Below are 13,568 nucleotides of genomic sequence, written 5' to 3'. Positions count from 1 at the left end.
GAGATGCAGAAAAGGCCTTTGACAAAATTCAACAACCCTTCATGCTAAAAACTCTCAATAAATTAGGTATTGATGGGACGTATCTCAAAATAATAAGAGCTATCTATGACAAACCCACAGCCAATATCATACTGAATGGGCAAAAACTGGAAGCATTCTCTCTGAAAACTGGCACAAGACAGGGATGCCCTCTCTCACCGCTCCTATTCAACATAGTGCTGGAAGTTCTGGCCAGAGCAATCAGGCAGGAGAAGGAAATAAAGGGTATTCAATTAGGAAAAGAGGAAGTCAAACTGTCCCTGTTTGCAGATGACATGATTGTATATCCTTTCTAATTTATTTTTGGGTTTCGGTTCCTCACACACAGCTTATGACAGCAGCACTTCCCGTAACTATCCATTTCTGTGTTTGTCCTCCTTCTCTTCCCCACCACCATGAAGCAAGAAATAGGTAGCACACGAGGGCAGGATTGACAACTTATCTCTCTCTCCTTTGTGCCAAGAACAGTGCCTGACAATGAGCTGGTGTTCTATTTCTTAATGAATTAATACTTGAGGATCTTACAGATAAGGAAATAGGATCACTGTCTATTCTCTTTCCTTCACCATTTTGTTACAGTATGAGGCTCACAATAAATATTCAATAAATGCTTGTGAACTGATATATAGTGATACTCAGTGAGAAGAATGATAACCTTAGAATGAGACACTATTAGTACATGTTCATATTTTGTGTTCGACCAGGAAGAAGAGGGAATGCCCTCGGTGGTGCAGTAATGCAGTGCAGTGGACTGCATTCTGCTGTGTTGAGCCCTGCATCTGCCATGTTGTCCCATCCTGGACTTTTAGAGGTTAGGAGCAAAGACTTCGGAGTCAGGAAGGTCTGAGTTCAAACCCTGGCTTGGCCACTTAGGACATGGAGTCCCTTACTTAACCCTGAGCATCAGTTTCCTTACCTGTAAAGTGAGGATAATAGTGTCTACCATAAAATATGAGTGAGGTGACTTGTATGCATTTGGCACAGTGTTTACTATTATTAATAGTAACAACTATTTGCAAATAAATACTAACCTGAGAAGGTCATTCTTGGAGTTTGTTTTAGCTAACTGTGGGGTTTCAGAGTAGATTGGTAGATTTATGAGAATTATTTTTAATTCCATAAATATTTTTGAGCTTTCACCAGGCACCAGGTACTGGAGGGATAGTGATAAGTAAGACATGCTTTCTGCCTTCTAAGAACTCACAGATGGGTAGTTCTTGGCAAGGTTGAGCTTATCTATTGGCTATGCTTTCCACAGCTGCAGTTCATCCACCTGTGCTTGGAGTCTATGTTTTATGTGAATATGGTGTACTTTCCCTTAGATTCCAAATTTGTGTAACCAACTGCTTAACTGGCATCTCCTCTTCAATACTCAGTAGTTTCTCAAACTTACCGTGTCTGAAACAGAACACAAATCCCCCCTGTAACTTGTTTTTCCCACTATCTTCCCTATCTTGAAAAAAGACACCACCACCATTCATTCAGTTGTTCAGGCCAAAAACCCAGGAGTTTTCACCACTTCCTCTTTTGTTGTCAATACTCACATCCAATTTATCCAGCTTTCTGTTCTACCTCTAAGTCACGTATCAAAACTATCCTTGTCATTCCATCTTAGCAGCTGTAATACTTGTCCAAGAATCATTATCTCTTTCCTGGACTAGGGCCGTTGTTTCTTAATTATTATCCCTGAATTCATTATTTCCTCTCAGCAACTGGAGTGATATTTAAAATATTTAAATAAGATCATGTGACTCCCAGAAGATCTGGGCCCTGCTTCCCTCTGGCTTCATCCGTCAATGTTTCCCCTCACTCATGGGCTCCAACTACTCTGGACTTCTTGCTTGTTCCCACCTCTTGCTGTTCTATATGCTGGAATTCCTCTTCCTTCAGAACTCCACGTGGCTGAATTCCTCTCTTCAGTCATTTCTCAACCCATATGTGATCCTCTAAGAGACACCTTCCCTGATTTCTTCATGTCTTAGGTAAGTTAACCCTCCCTTAATCACAGTGTAGTCACTCAGTCAAGTCACCTGTTTTATCTCCTTGCTAGCACTTATTACTGTGTGAAATAATACAATCTAGTTATCTGCCCTCCCCAGAGAATGTGAACTCGCTGTAGTAAGAGATATTTCTGCTAACTCATCCCTGCATCCCAGTTCTTGAGAATGGTGGTGGCAGTGGTAAAGGTAGCGGTGATGGTGGACGTGGTGGTTCCTTCACTTCACTAGTAGTGAAGGTAGTGGTGGCGATGGTGGTGGTGGTGGTGGAGGTGGAAGTGATGGCAGTGGTGGTGGTGATCATACCAGTGGTGATGGTGTTCATGGAGATAATAATGGTGGTGGTCATGGGATGTGGTAGGGAAATTGGTCAGAAGCATTCTTCAGACAGAGGGAACAGCATATGGAAAGCTTTTGAAGTCAATGACCTTGTTTAGAATTTTGATCTTTTGTTCACTAAAAGAAAACGATGCTATCTACATCCATCATGACTACCTCTATCCTAACTAATGTGCTTGACAATGTAAAAAGTACCTTGCTCTCTCTGGGCCAGTGGTTTATACTAATCTTCACACATTTTCTCTCTCCATAGTTCCCTTCCCCATATCCTGTCAGAAAGATTCACTTGCTGACCTCGTGTTCCTGGTGGATGAGTCACTTGGGACCAGAGGAAATTTAAGGCATCTTCAGACCTTCCTTGAGAACATTACCACCTCCATGGATGTGAAGGAAAATTGCATGCGACTTGGACTGATGAGTTACAGCAATAGTGCCGAGACTATTTCATTTCTTAAATCAAGCACAACCCAATCTGAATTTCAGCAGCAAATCAAGAATATTTCCATCCAAGTTGGGAAATCCAATACAGGGGCTGCCATTGATCAGATGAGAAGAGACGGCTTCTCAGAGTCATATGGCAGCAGAAGAGCACAAGGAGTGCCTCAGATTGCAGTCCTGGTCACCCACAGACCATCAGATGATGAAGTGCATGATGCTGCGCTGAACCTTCGGCTGGAGGATGTAACCGTGTTTGCCTTGAGCATCCAAGGGGCTAACAATACCCAGTTAGAAGAAATAGTGTCGTACCCTCCAGAACAGACAATTTCCATGCTGAAGTCCTATGCAGACTTAGAAACTTATAGTACAAAGTTTCTGAAAAAGCTCCAGAATGAAATATGGTCCCAAATTTCTACTTATGCTGAACAAAGGAATCTTGATAAAACTGGTATGTTTTTAAAAATACTTTTCTAATTATAAAAGTAATATAAGTGGTTACCTAGGACTAGGGTGGGAGTGAGGATCAACTGTAATTGGATAAAGGAACTTTCAGGAGTTGTGGGAGTGTTCTAAAGCTGGATTTTGGTGATGCCCGTACAACTTCAAACATTTGCCAAAAATCATTGAACAATACACTTACAAGAGGTCAATTTTATAACATGTAAATCACGCCTCAATAAAATGTAAAATATATGTTAATTATAAAATATTGTAATAGTATGGCTTGACATACAGAAGAAAATAGAATCACCTGTAATTCTATCTTCAGATGAAGCCATTAATACTTTTTCTGTTGTCTTTAGTCTCTTCTGTCCCTCTCTCTTTCTCTCCCTCCCTTCTCCCATCCTTCACCCCTCTCTGCCTCTCTGTCTTCCTTTCATTCATGCACATACAGACAAATACAGAGTTTTTAAAAATGATATCACATTGTATATATCAGTGCTGTCCAACAGCCCTTTCTATGATGCTGGAAATGTTCTTTATCTGCACTGTCCACTAGGTCAGCCACCAGCCACATGTGGCTACTGAGCACTTGAAATGTGGCTAGTGTGATGGAGGAACTGAATTTTAAATGTCATGTAGTTTTAATTCATTTTAATAGCCAGGTGTGTCTAGTGGCTGTCATATTGAACAGTATAGGCATAGACAATTGGGTAACTTTTATTAGTTACAACTATATTTGGGTGTGACCAACAGAAGAAACCAAAATTACAGTGATTGAAACAGGGTAAGATTATTTTTTCTGTTTCACAGATAAGTCCAGAGGTAGGTAGACTGAGCTAGTCTGATACACCACAGTGTCAGAGACCCTGTCTTTTTCCACATTATTTTTTGCTGTTCGTGGTCTTAATTCCTAGGATCGTTGTCCAAAATAATGGCTCCAGGCATCACCCTTACATCCAGAAAGCAAGAAAGACAAAAGGGAAGAAAAAGGGCCAGGCTTCTTCACCTTTTCTTCAAGGATGCTCCCAAAAGTTACATGTGCCATTTCTGCTTACATCCCATTGGCTAGCACTTGGTCACATGCCACACCTAAGTTATAAAAATGGGAGCTGGGAAATGTGACCTTTATTTGGGGAAGCCAAGCACCTAGGTTAAAACTGGTGGTTCAGTTGGTGTAGAAGAAGGAGAAAATGGATATTGGAGATAACTAGTAATATCTGCCTTATCCACTTTTCCATCAACTTGATATTATGATCTTTTGTCTGTTTCCTTAAATATTCTTTTGAAACATTCCTTTAGGTTGAGAAAAATATTCCATATAATGGATATACCATATTTTTTAAAACATATCTTAAGTTGTTGGATATATAGGCCAATGTTTTGTTTTTATAAAAGTCTTGCAGGGACATCCTTTTACCTGTATTTTTATGCACAATCATGGTTATTTTCTGACATTTTGATCCTGTCTATTTTTTTCTTCTATCATTCCAGTGAAGGATCTCCTAGTTAAGATTTTTGTGAATCTGCTGTAGTTTTACTGAGCTCTTTTCAAAGGTACATGCCAAGAGATACTTAATATGACTTTGAGCTTATCTAATTCTGAGATATCTGCTGTCTTCACATGTTTTCTCTGTGGAGAAAATGCTTCCAGGCAATTGAAACTGGAATTTGGCAGCACACAACATGGAAAGGAATTTTAATGTTCCAATGATATTAAAGGCTAATTTTAAACTCAGACCAGCTTCAATCTAATACTGTTATTAGGGCATAGGAGGGATATGTGGCATAGTCTCTTTCAGGAGTTTGCAATGATGCCACAAAAAATTATTATTGTCATTATAGAAATTGTAAATGGGAAGATATGGGACCAAAGCTAGGGCACAAGGCCTCACTATGTAACTCCTTAGTAATCCAGTTGTTTTAAAATGTTGGTACCTAAGTTGGGCTCCTCAGAAGCAGATGCCTGGCAAAAATTCACATGAAATTGGTATATTAGGAAGTGTAACCAGAAAAAAAAGCGGAGATTGGTAGGAAAATGAGGAAATGGGAACAGGAAGGAAAGGACAATAAGAAAAGTCCTATGGATAGTAATGTTGGCTCAATTCCATGGTGTCATTCTAGAGATAGTGTATATCAAACATCGAGTTGTCCCAGGCAAGGAAAACAAACAAACAAACAACAACAACAAAAAACACAAAAAAACGTAACTAGACAATTTACATTTAAGCACATGCAGGGAATGTAAATTTCTGGACACTCCTGGTTCAAGTGCCAGGCCAAGAAGTTTCCAGAAACTCAGGGGCAGCTCACCTACAGATAGAGCATTTGCTATTGGGAGTGAAAGCAAAGCACTAGCAGCCAGTTTGCATAAAAATTGTAAGAGATTTGAGAAAATACAGGCGAAAACACCAATAGTGTCTGTTGTAAACTTAATTAGAGTCTTTTGAGGAGCTTGTTAATAATTCAGTTTCCCAAGCATCACTCTAAAACTACTGAATTGGTCTCTGAGGGTAGGGCCTGGGCCCATGCATTTTAGTGAGCTCCCTAATGAATTCAGGCTAGCAACATTTAAGACCTACTACCTTAGTGAAGTTTCTGTGGTCTAGAGTGTGGTGGCCAGCTTCGCGATTTCAGAATGATCAACGCTCAGAGAAACAATCTATATCTGGCTTAGTCCCTGCTATATCTACTACATCTGGCACATAGTAAGTGTTCAGTTTTTATTCCATAAAACTTCATTAAATCAAGGCAAAATTCACATTAACCAAACTCAAGCGACTGATGTATAGAAAAAGAATGACAATTATCTATCTAAAAATGAGAGCTGTCAATGCCCAGGGGCTTGGACATTCACATCTTCCAAGTGGTACATTCTGTCCCTATAGACATGCCAAATTAGAAGCTAAATTGTAATCAAAACTCTGCTTGGGGTTGTGGAATCAGAACAAGAGAGTTACTGTAGTTTTATAATTGAAATGTTTAGTAGCATCCAATTGGGCAGATGTTTCTACTTTAAAATCAAATACATACATCTATATTTATATATGTATCTGTATATATGAATGCACAGGTGAGGCCTTGAGCCAAGGGACACATTCTTTGGCACTGTTTAATTGAAATTTTGTAATAATAGAAATATTCTGTATCTATGCTAATAGGGTAGCTGCTAGTTATATGGAACTGTTAAGCACTTGAAATGTAGCTAGTGTACTCAAGGAGATGACTTTTAATTTTATTTAATGTTGGATAGTTTAGATTTACATTTTAATAGCAACATGTGACTAGTGGCTAGTGTATTGGATAGCACAGCCCTAGGCAGGGATGAATGGGCATTGCTACAGTTACCTACTCACCTTTTTCTCTCTCTCATTGCTGATCACCACTACCTTTCTTTTGCTGAACATTTAATTCTTCTTTATTAGATATATAAATTAATGCATTCTAGTTACTTTCAAGTTTTGTTGGCCTGGGGTCAACCCTGTCTTTTGCAGATAACCACTTATCTTTGCCCTAATGCTTTCTGTATTGATTTTATAGTTCATTTCTCAGGGTCAGACTTCTTTTCAGTATATCTGATTTCCTAAGGAGCAACTGCCGTGGGCTGAAGTAGTGTCAGTAGCTATAAATTACCTAGAGCTGTCAAGAAAACCAGATAATGACACACACAACCCAAAATTTTGAAAATACGTTCTTTCTCTTACCCAGTTTCTGTGAATGTCTACATAAAGTAGTAAATAGACTACTAAGAAAGCAAAAGTAGTTTTTCCTAGATTCAGCTTAACAAAGGAAGGAACATTGAGAAGTCTTTTATTAAAAAAAACAAATTGAACTCCTATGATGTGCCAGGCCTACTGGGCAGAAGCAGAAAAATAAACAAAGTCTTCATCCTCATGGATTACATTCTGTGGTAAGAAACAGGCCATGCTCATGAACAAATGAAGAAGGTAACTTCAGAAAGTAACATAAAGAAAATAAACACTGTAAGAAGATAGACAATAACAGGTGTGCTTTAGATAAGGGAAAGAGAAGACCTTTTTTAAGAGATGACTTGATGACATCCATGATGAGAAGGAAGCAGCCATGTGGATATTTGGGGGAAAGAATATTTCAAGAAGAGAGGAGGGCACATGCAAAGACCCAGGGACACGTTCTAAAAACAGAATGAAGCCCAATGTGGTTGGAATTCAGTGAGGGAGACAAAGAATTGCTGGAAATAGGGTCAGAGAGAAAAGCAGGAGACAAGATAAGGCCAAGTTTTAGTTTTTAAGTTCCAAATGCAATGATAGATCATTTAAGAGGAAGAATAATGTGATCTAAGTTTATATTTAAATATCTTGTTCTAGTTGCTCTGGGAAGGAGAGATTATTGGTGAAGTAAGAATAGAAGGTCGTCAATCCCATGCCTTTATTCAAGAAATGAGAGGACATAAACTGTCCAAGAAGGCAGGTGTCAATGCTAGAATAACTATTTAACTTGGAGCCTGGAGTCTCGGGAATTTGGTCTTTACTCTTTAATTTACTAGTTGTATGACCTTAGACAAACCACTACATTTTGCCCTGTTTCAATTTTCTCACAAGGTTGTTGTAAATTTCAAAGGAGAAAATGGGCATGACTGTGCTTAATGAAGTGTGCAGGCTCTATGCAAAAACGAAGTCTTCATTCTTTAGAAATGCCTCAGCTTCATGTTCCTTCACAAACCCTCTTGCAAAGTTCTCTCTGGGTTCTCTCATTTACAGAGAATGCACTTTCTCTTTCAGGCTGTGTGGATACAAAAGAGGCTGATATCCATTTCCTCATTGATGGCTCAAGCAGCATCCAGGAGAAACAGTTTGAGCAAATCAAGAGATTTATGTTGGAAGTGACAGAAATGTTTAGCATTGGCCCAGACAAAGTCCGAGTTGGAGTTGTGCAGTATTCAGATGACACAGAAATGGAATTTTATATCACTGACTATTCTAATGACATTGACTTAAGAAAGGCTATTTTGAACATTAAGCAACTAACTGGTGGAACTTATACTGGGAAAGCTCTGGATTACATACTGCAAATAATAAAAAATGGAATGAAGGATAGAATGAGCAAGGTTCCCTGTTACCTCATCGTGTTGACTGATGGGATGTCCACAGACAGAGTCGTGGAACCTGCTAAGAGACTAAGGGCTGAGCAAATCACCGTTCACGCAGTTGGCATTGGGGCAGCTAATAAAATAGAACTGCAAGAAATTGCTGGGAAAGAAGAAAGGGTTAGCTTTGGGCAGAACTTTGATGCTTTGAAAAGCATAAAAAATGAAGTCGTTCGTGAAATCTGCACTGAAAAAGGTAAGCAACACAAAAAAAGGCTTTATTCTCCACATTTCATCAATTGCTTTAGGCAGATTAATGGCCAGGCTGAGACAAGGCCTGATGTGACCAGTTGTCCAGATAACATTTTGCTAGCTTCCTTTATTAACATGGAGGGATTCAGCCCCTCACTTTTAAACCAAATGCCAAGACTGGAGAATCTCTCTATAAACAGTTGCCCCAAGACCATCTTGGAAGTCATAAGTGGGAAGGTTGCTAAGAATGTTGGGGCCTTGACAAAGCCCACTGTTCTGGAGTGAGAAAGATTCTATTCTGCATGTGAGGTGTGTGTGTGTGTGTGTGTGTATGTATGTGCATACACAGGTAAGTACAGGGGAAGTACAGTGTTTGTGTGTGTACAGGTGGGTACAGTGGAAGGAAAATGGACTTTGGCTCTAGATAGCTTAGGGTTTGACTCACATACTTCCACTTGAGCCTGGAACATTGTCATTTATAAAATGAGGATAATACCTACATCAGAGAATTCTTATAAGTTGAGCACCATAAATGCCAACCATTATTTTTATATTAAATGCATATCAAGTATATATGTAATAATTGTTCATTTTTATTTACAACAAAAACACATACTTGCATTTTTGTTCTAATTAGAGATTAAGTACCAAAAGTTAGGAGAAACAATTTGCAAATTTCTGTATCTGGTTGTTTTTTTATTTCTATTATTAGTAATGGCCACTTACACCACTTACTAGTTCAAGATGGCATGTGTTGATTGCCAGTATTAGCACATGAAAATATTGCCTGCTGAGAAGCACATTAGTTTACTGGTAAAGAGGAAAGATGCTAGAGTCAGAGTCAAGGTTCACACCCTAGCTTTACCATTGATTAGCCATGACCTTGAATAAGTTACTGTCTACTTGCCTTGGTTTCCTTGTTTGTAGGCTTATTGTGAAGCTTAGTGGTGAAAACACACGTGGAGCAGTTAGAGGAGTGCCTGGAACATAGGAAGAGCTACATAAAAGTTAGCTGTTGCAGTAGGTGGTTAAGGTGTTCACCAATGAGGAAAGGAAGAGAATTCTCACTTATTTGAACTTACTAAAGTGCAAACATGTTTGAATTTTCTCTGAGCCACTAAAAAACAAAAATAAAAAATAAGTAAGCAAATAAATGGCATTAACAACAAAATCCTAAGTAAGTAACAATTTTGTTCATTTTTCTCCCTGTTATGGACAGTAACAGAGTTGGGTCTTTAGGGCATCTTAGAAAGAGTGCAAGAATAAAAGATTCCCCAATGTTTCCTGGAGTTGATGCTAAGAAAAGTAAAAGGATTCCAGGAAGCATAAAGTAGGTTGTATCTCAGATCCTTTCAAGGAAGAAGGTCCTGGACGAATCTAGGGAGGTACAGTACATCCCTTGCACTTCAGGTAGTTGCAGTTGAAGTAGTCAGCCTGAGCACTGGCATGCCTGGAGGAAGAGACAAGTTGTGGACAAGGAAATGAGTCATAAAATGGCTAACAGAGAAGCAGGAAAACAAAGGAGTCAAAGCTTGCGGAGCTAGAAAAACACTAAGGAGTCTCAGAGCAGATGCAGATGGAGTGAGGCACAGTGTATTAGTAGGGTGCAGGTTAAGCTGCAATAGCAAAAAGACCCCAGACTACACAGTACAGAATATTATTTTTCTCTTACATAATAGTTTAGGGTGAATAGTCCAGGTCTAGTAGAGAGGCTGTTCCATCCTCAGCACATAGCTTCCATCTTTAAGTCAAAACTGAAGATCCAGTTCTTATCACCTTCCATCCATAGAAAGGGAGAAAGGACCAAGGGGGCCTACCACACTCAACTGTTTTAATGGTAAGACCCAGAAGTGGCCAGATCACTTTTGCTCATATCTTTTGGTTAAAACTTAGACACAAGGCCACAGCTGGCTTCAAGGAAGGCTGGGAAATACAATCTTTAGATGGGCAATCATCTGCCTATCTAAAATTTTATTAACATAGAAGGATGGGAAGATAGATATTCAGGGACATTAAGTAGTTTCTGTCACAAATAGATACCAGGAGGTAGATCCTGTGAATACTAAACTGTATGTAAAAGCCCATTTCTTTTAGATGTGTTACATGGAAGAGAATCTTTCACACTTCACTACAGTGGTCAAGGCCACTCTGTCAAGGCCACAAACATCTTCAGCAATTTCTCCTGTCATGACTTTCAAGATGGTTCCACGGCAGCTTGAATCTTAAAATGGTGGTGTAGTCCTCCTAATGGATCAGAATGTGACCCTACGCATTTATTAAGTAATAGTTAACATCTTTTCATTTTTTAAATATATGGCTGATGCTGTGTTTATTTTCAAGAAGTATGGGATAGACTTCAGAGTGTTGAGGGAGAAACTGTAAGAGGATGGCAGAGATTACAGATAGACAAAAGGGATTAAGACTAAAAAGATACATGCTAAAGACAATATATTTGCATATTATATATATACACAACATATGTATCATGAATTAATAATATTGTTTTTAATAGATTATAGAAATTGGTTTTATATATGTACATATGTCTATATTATACATAGAATAATGAACATACATATGTGTGTATATATGTGTGTATATATATATGTATGTATGTAGGTTCATTTCCAATCAGTAGGCTGTCTACAAATGTTATATATAAAGGAACAGTCCATGTCGAATGAGTATGTGCTTACTGAAGCACTTATCTCTAGTAAAAACTTTTTCTCCAATTTCTAATATTGATTTATAATGTTTATGAAATCACTTAGAATTATCCCAGAAAATAATGCTATTTAGAAATTATTTGAAATTGTGTTTCTCCAGAATATACATAAAACCCTGGAGTGTTAGTACTATGAGTGCAAGGAATCGATTGCTTTGGCTCTGGTTCCTTTTTTGTATCACTACTGCATTCTTAACACATGGCCGGATGCTTGGCATTTTATACAACTCAAAATTATGATTGGATGAATGAATGAAAGAAATATGAATAAATGAGTTATGCATTCATGCATGCATGAATAAATACACATTTTGGAAGTTGCATTTCTGATTCAGGGTTCTAGTCAACCAGCTTCTACTAAAGAAGCAAATACAATTTTCAAACATAACAACAGTTGCTTGAGTTAATTTTCAATGTTTTCTCATTAATGCATTTGTTTCTGCCTTAATGTTACTTCATGAGAACCTTTCCAACCTGGTTATTTCTGGTCTTTTATTTTTATAACATGCAGGATGTGAAGACATGAAGGCTGACATCATGTTTCTGGTGGACAGTTCTTGGAGTATAGGAAATGAAAATTTTAGGAAAATGAAAATCTTCATGAAAAACCTGTTAACTAAGATTCAAATTGGTGCAGACAAAACTCAGATTGGTGTTGTTCAGTTCAGCGATAAAACTAAGGAAGAGTTCCAGCTTAATAGATACTTTACACAGCAAGAAATTTCTGATGCAATAGATAGAATGTCTCTCATCAATGAAGGCACTTTAACTGGAAAAGCACTAAATTTTGTAGGTCAATACTTCACCCACTCCAAGGGGGCCCGTTTGGGGGCCAAAAAATTTCTCATCCTCATCACAGATGGAGTAGCGCAGGATGATGTGAGAGATCCTGCTAGAATTCTTCGGGGCAAAGATGTGACCATCTTCTCTGTAGGAGTATACAATGCCAATAGATCTCAGCTAGAAGAGATCAGTGGGGATGGCAGCCTAGTTTTTCATGTTGAGAACTTCGATCATCTAAAGGCATTAGAAAGGAAACTTGTCTTTCGTGTGTGTGCTCTCCATGGTAAGTGCCCCTGTTACCTGTCAGGACTAAAGGATGTGAGCTGTTGACTTTATAATGAAAAACAGTGAATGGCACTCTGGCCCTGGCCTCCACCTGGACTTCAGTGTTAAGTTTTGGTCTTCTTTATGTAATATTAAAATGCCTGTGACCTCCAGGAATGTTTCAGACTAACAATTTTGGCATATAGTTTGGCACAAGTTAGTATGGCATTGGTGACTTCAAATATATTCCAAAAAGATCCCAGAATTTTACTATTTTACTTTAAACTTCCAAATCTTTAATACCCACATACCTGGATTTTCCAGAGCCAGTTTTTAATCCCAAATGATTTTCTAGAATTGTTTCTTGGCTATCTATAGCCATTGTTAAGCAGAAAATAACTAGAAATACAAATTCATCTTTCTTTTAGTTAAATTATATCTAGTATCCTAAGCACCACCCACCAAGAAAACCCTGGGTATTTTAAAGATAGTTTATTTTCATTACTTCACATTATTATTCTTAACCTCTATCAACTGGGTATTTTATATTTGCCTGTTCATGTATCCATCCCTTTGAAAAATTGTAATTTGTCACTTTTCTGATTACTTGGGGGTCATCATTTTATTCTTACAAATTGTAGTGCTTTTAAAATTGTTATTGTGCAACCTTCAGTTTGAGCCTATCAATTTTAATGTCTTTTGAATGAGAGCTTTCTCTCAATCCACACATAGACTAAAACACCTATGTTTTTAAATCTATCATGTGCTGTTTTCTGTGTTTTGGATACAACTAAGAGAACAAACCAAAGTAAGCTTGTTTTATGTTATTCCTCTGGCAACATAGAGATTTTCATTGGACTTTATTCATCAAAATTATGCATGTGGAATTTTCAGAAACTTAACATAATATCTTATAAACGCTTAAGTGTTAGGTGATAATTCTAAAGTTTCCTTGGTAACAGCTTAATTGGAATTTTTTTCTTCCCCCGAAGGTGGCAGTGATTCCAAAACTCTTGGTAATGTTGAGAGGTGTACCTAAAGGCTATAGCTTCGACTTTGAAACCTGCAAGGCTCTTCTTGGCATTTCTTCATTTTGATTAATGTAAATGTGGAGGCCCTGTCTACAGCATAACCTGAAATTCAGCTGACTCATGCATTAGATTGTCTCCTAAGTATCAGGTCATGATTAGTCACCAGTTCTCAGTGGGTCATTGACCAAGGTTTT

At 38.1% G+C, this 13,568-nt stretch overlaps 1 protein-coding gene across 2 annotated transcripts in view; it reads left to right on the top strand.

The window, feature by feature from the left end:
• COL6A5 (collagen type VI alpha 5 chain) overlaps positions 1 to 13,568 on the top strand; it is a 149,733-nt gene that overhangs the window by 40,346 nt on the left and 95,819 nt on the right. For both annotated transcript variants that reach the window (XM_032143610.2, XM_032143609.2), the window contains exons 4-6: positions 2,629 to 3,261; positions 8,015 to 8,575; positions 11,808 to 12,362. In XM_032143610.2, coding sequence (XP_031999501.1) covers positions 2,629 to 3,261; positions 8,015 to 8,575; positions 11,808 to 12,362 — 1,749 coding nt within the window. The remainder of the gene's footprint in view (positions 1 to 2,628; positions 3,262 to 8,014; positions 8,576 to 11,807; positions 12,363 to 13,568) is intronic.

Source organism: Hylobates moloch, unplaced genomic scaffold (assembly GCF_009828535.3).
Source record: "Hylobates moloch isolate HMO894 unplaced genomic scaffold, HMol_V3 SCAFFOLD_22, whole genome shotgun sequence".
In the NCBI taxonomy this organism is placed as follows: domain Eukaryota; kingdom Metazoa; phylum Chordata; class Mammalia; order Primates; family Hylobatidae; genus Hylobates; species Hylobates moloch.
The sequence above is the reverse complement of the archived record's forward strand: the minus strand, read 5'-3'. Positions and strand labels throughout refer to the sequence as shown.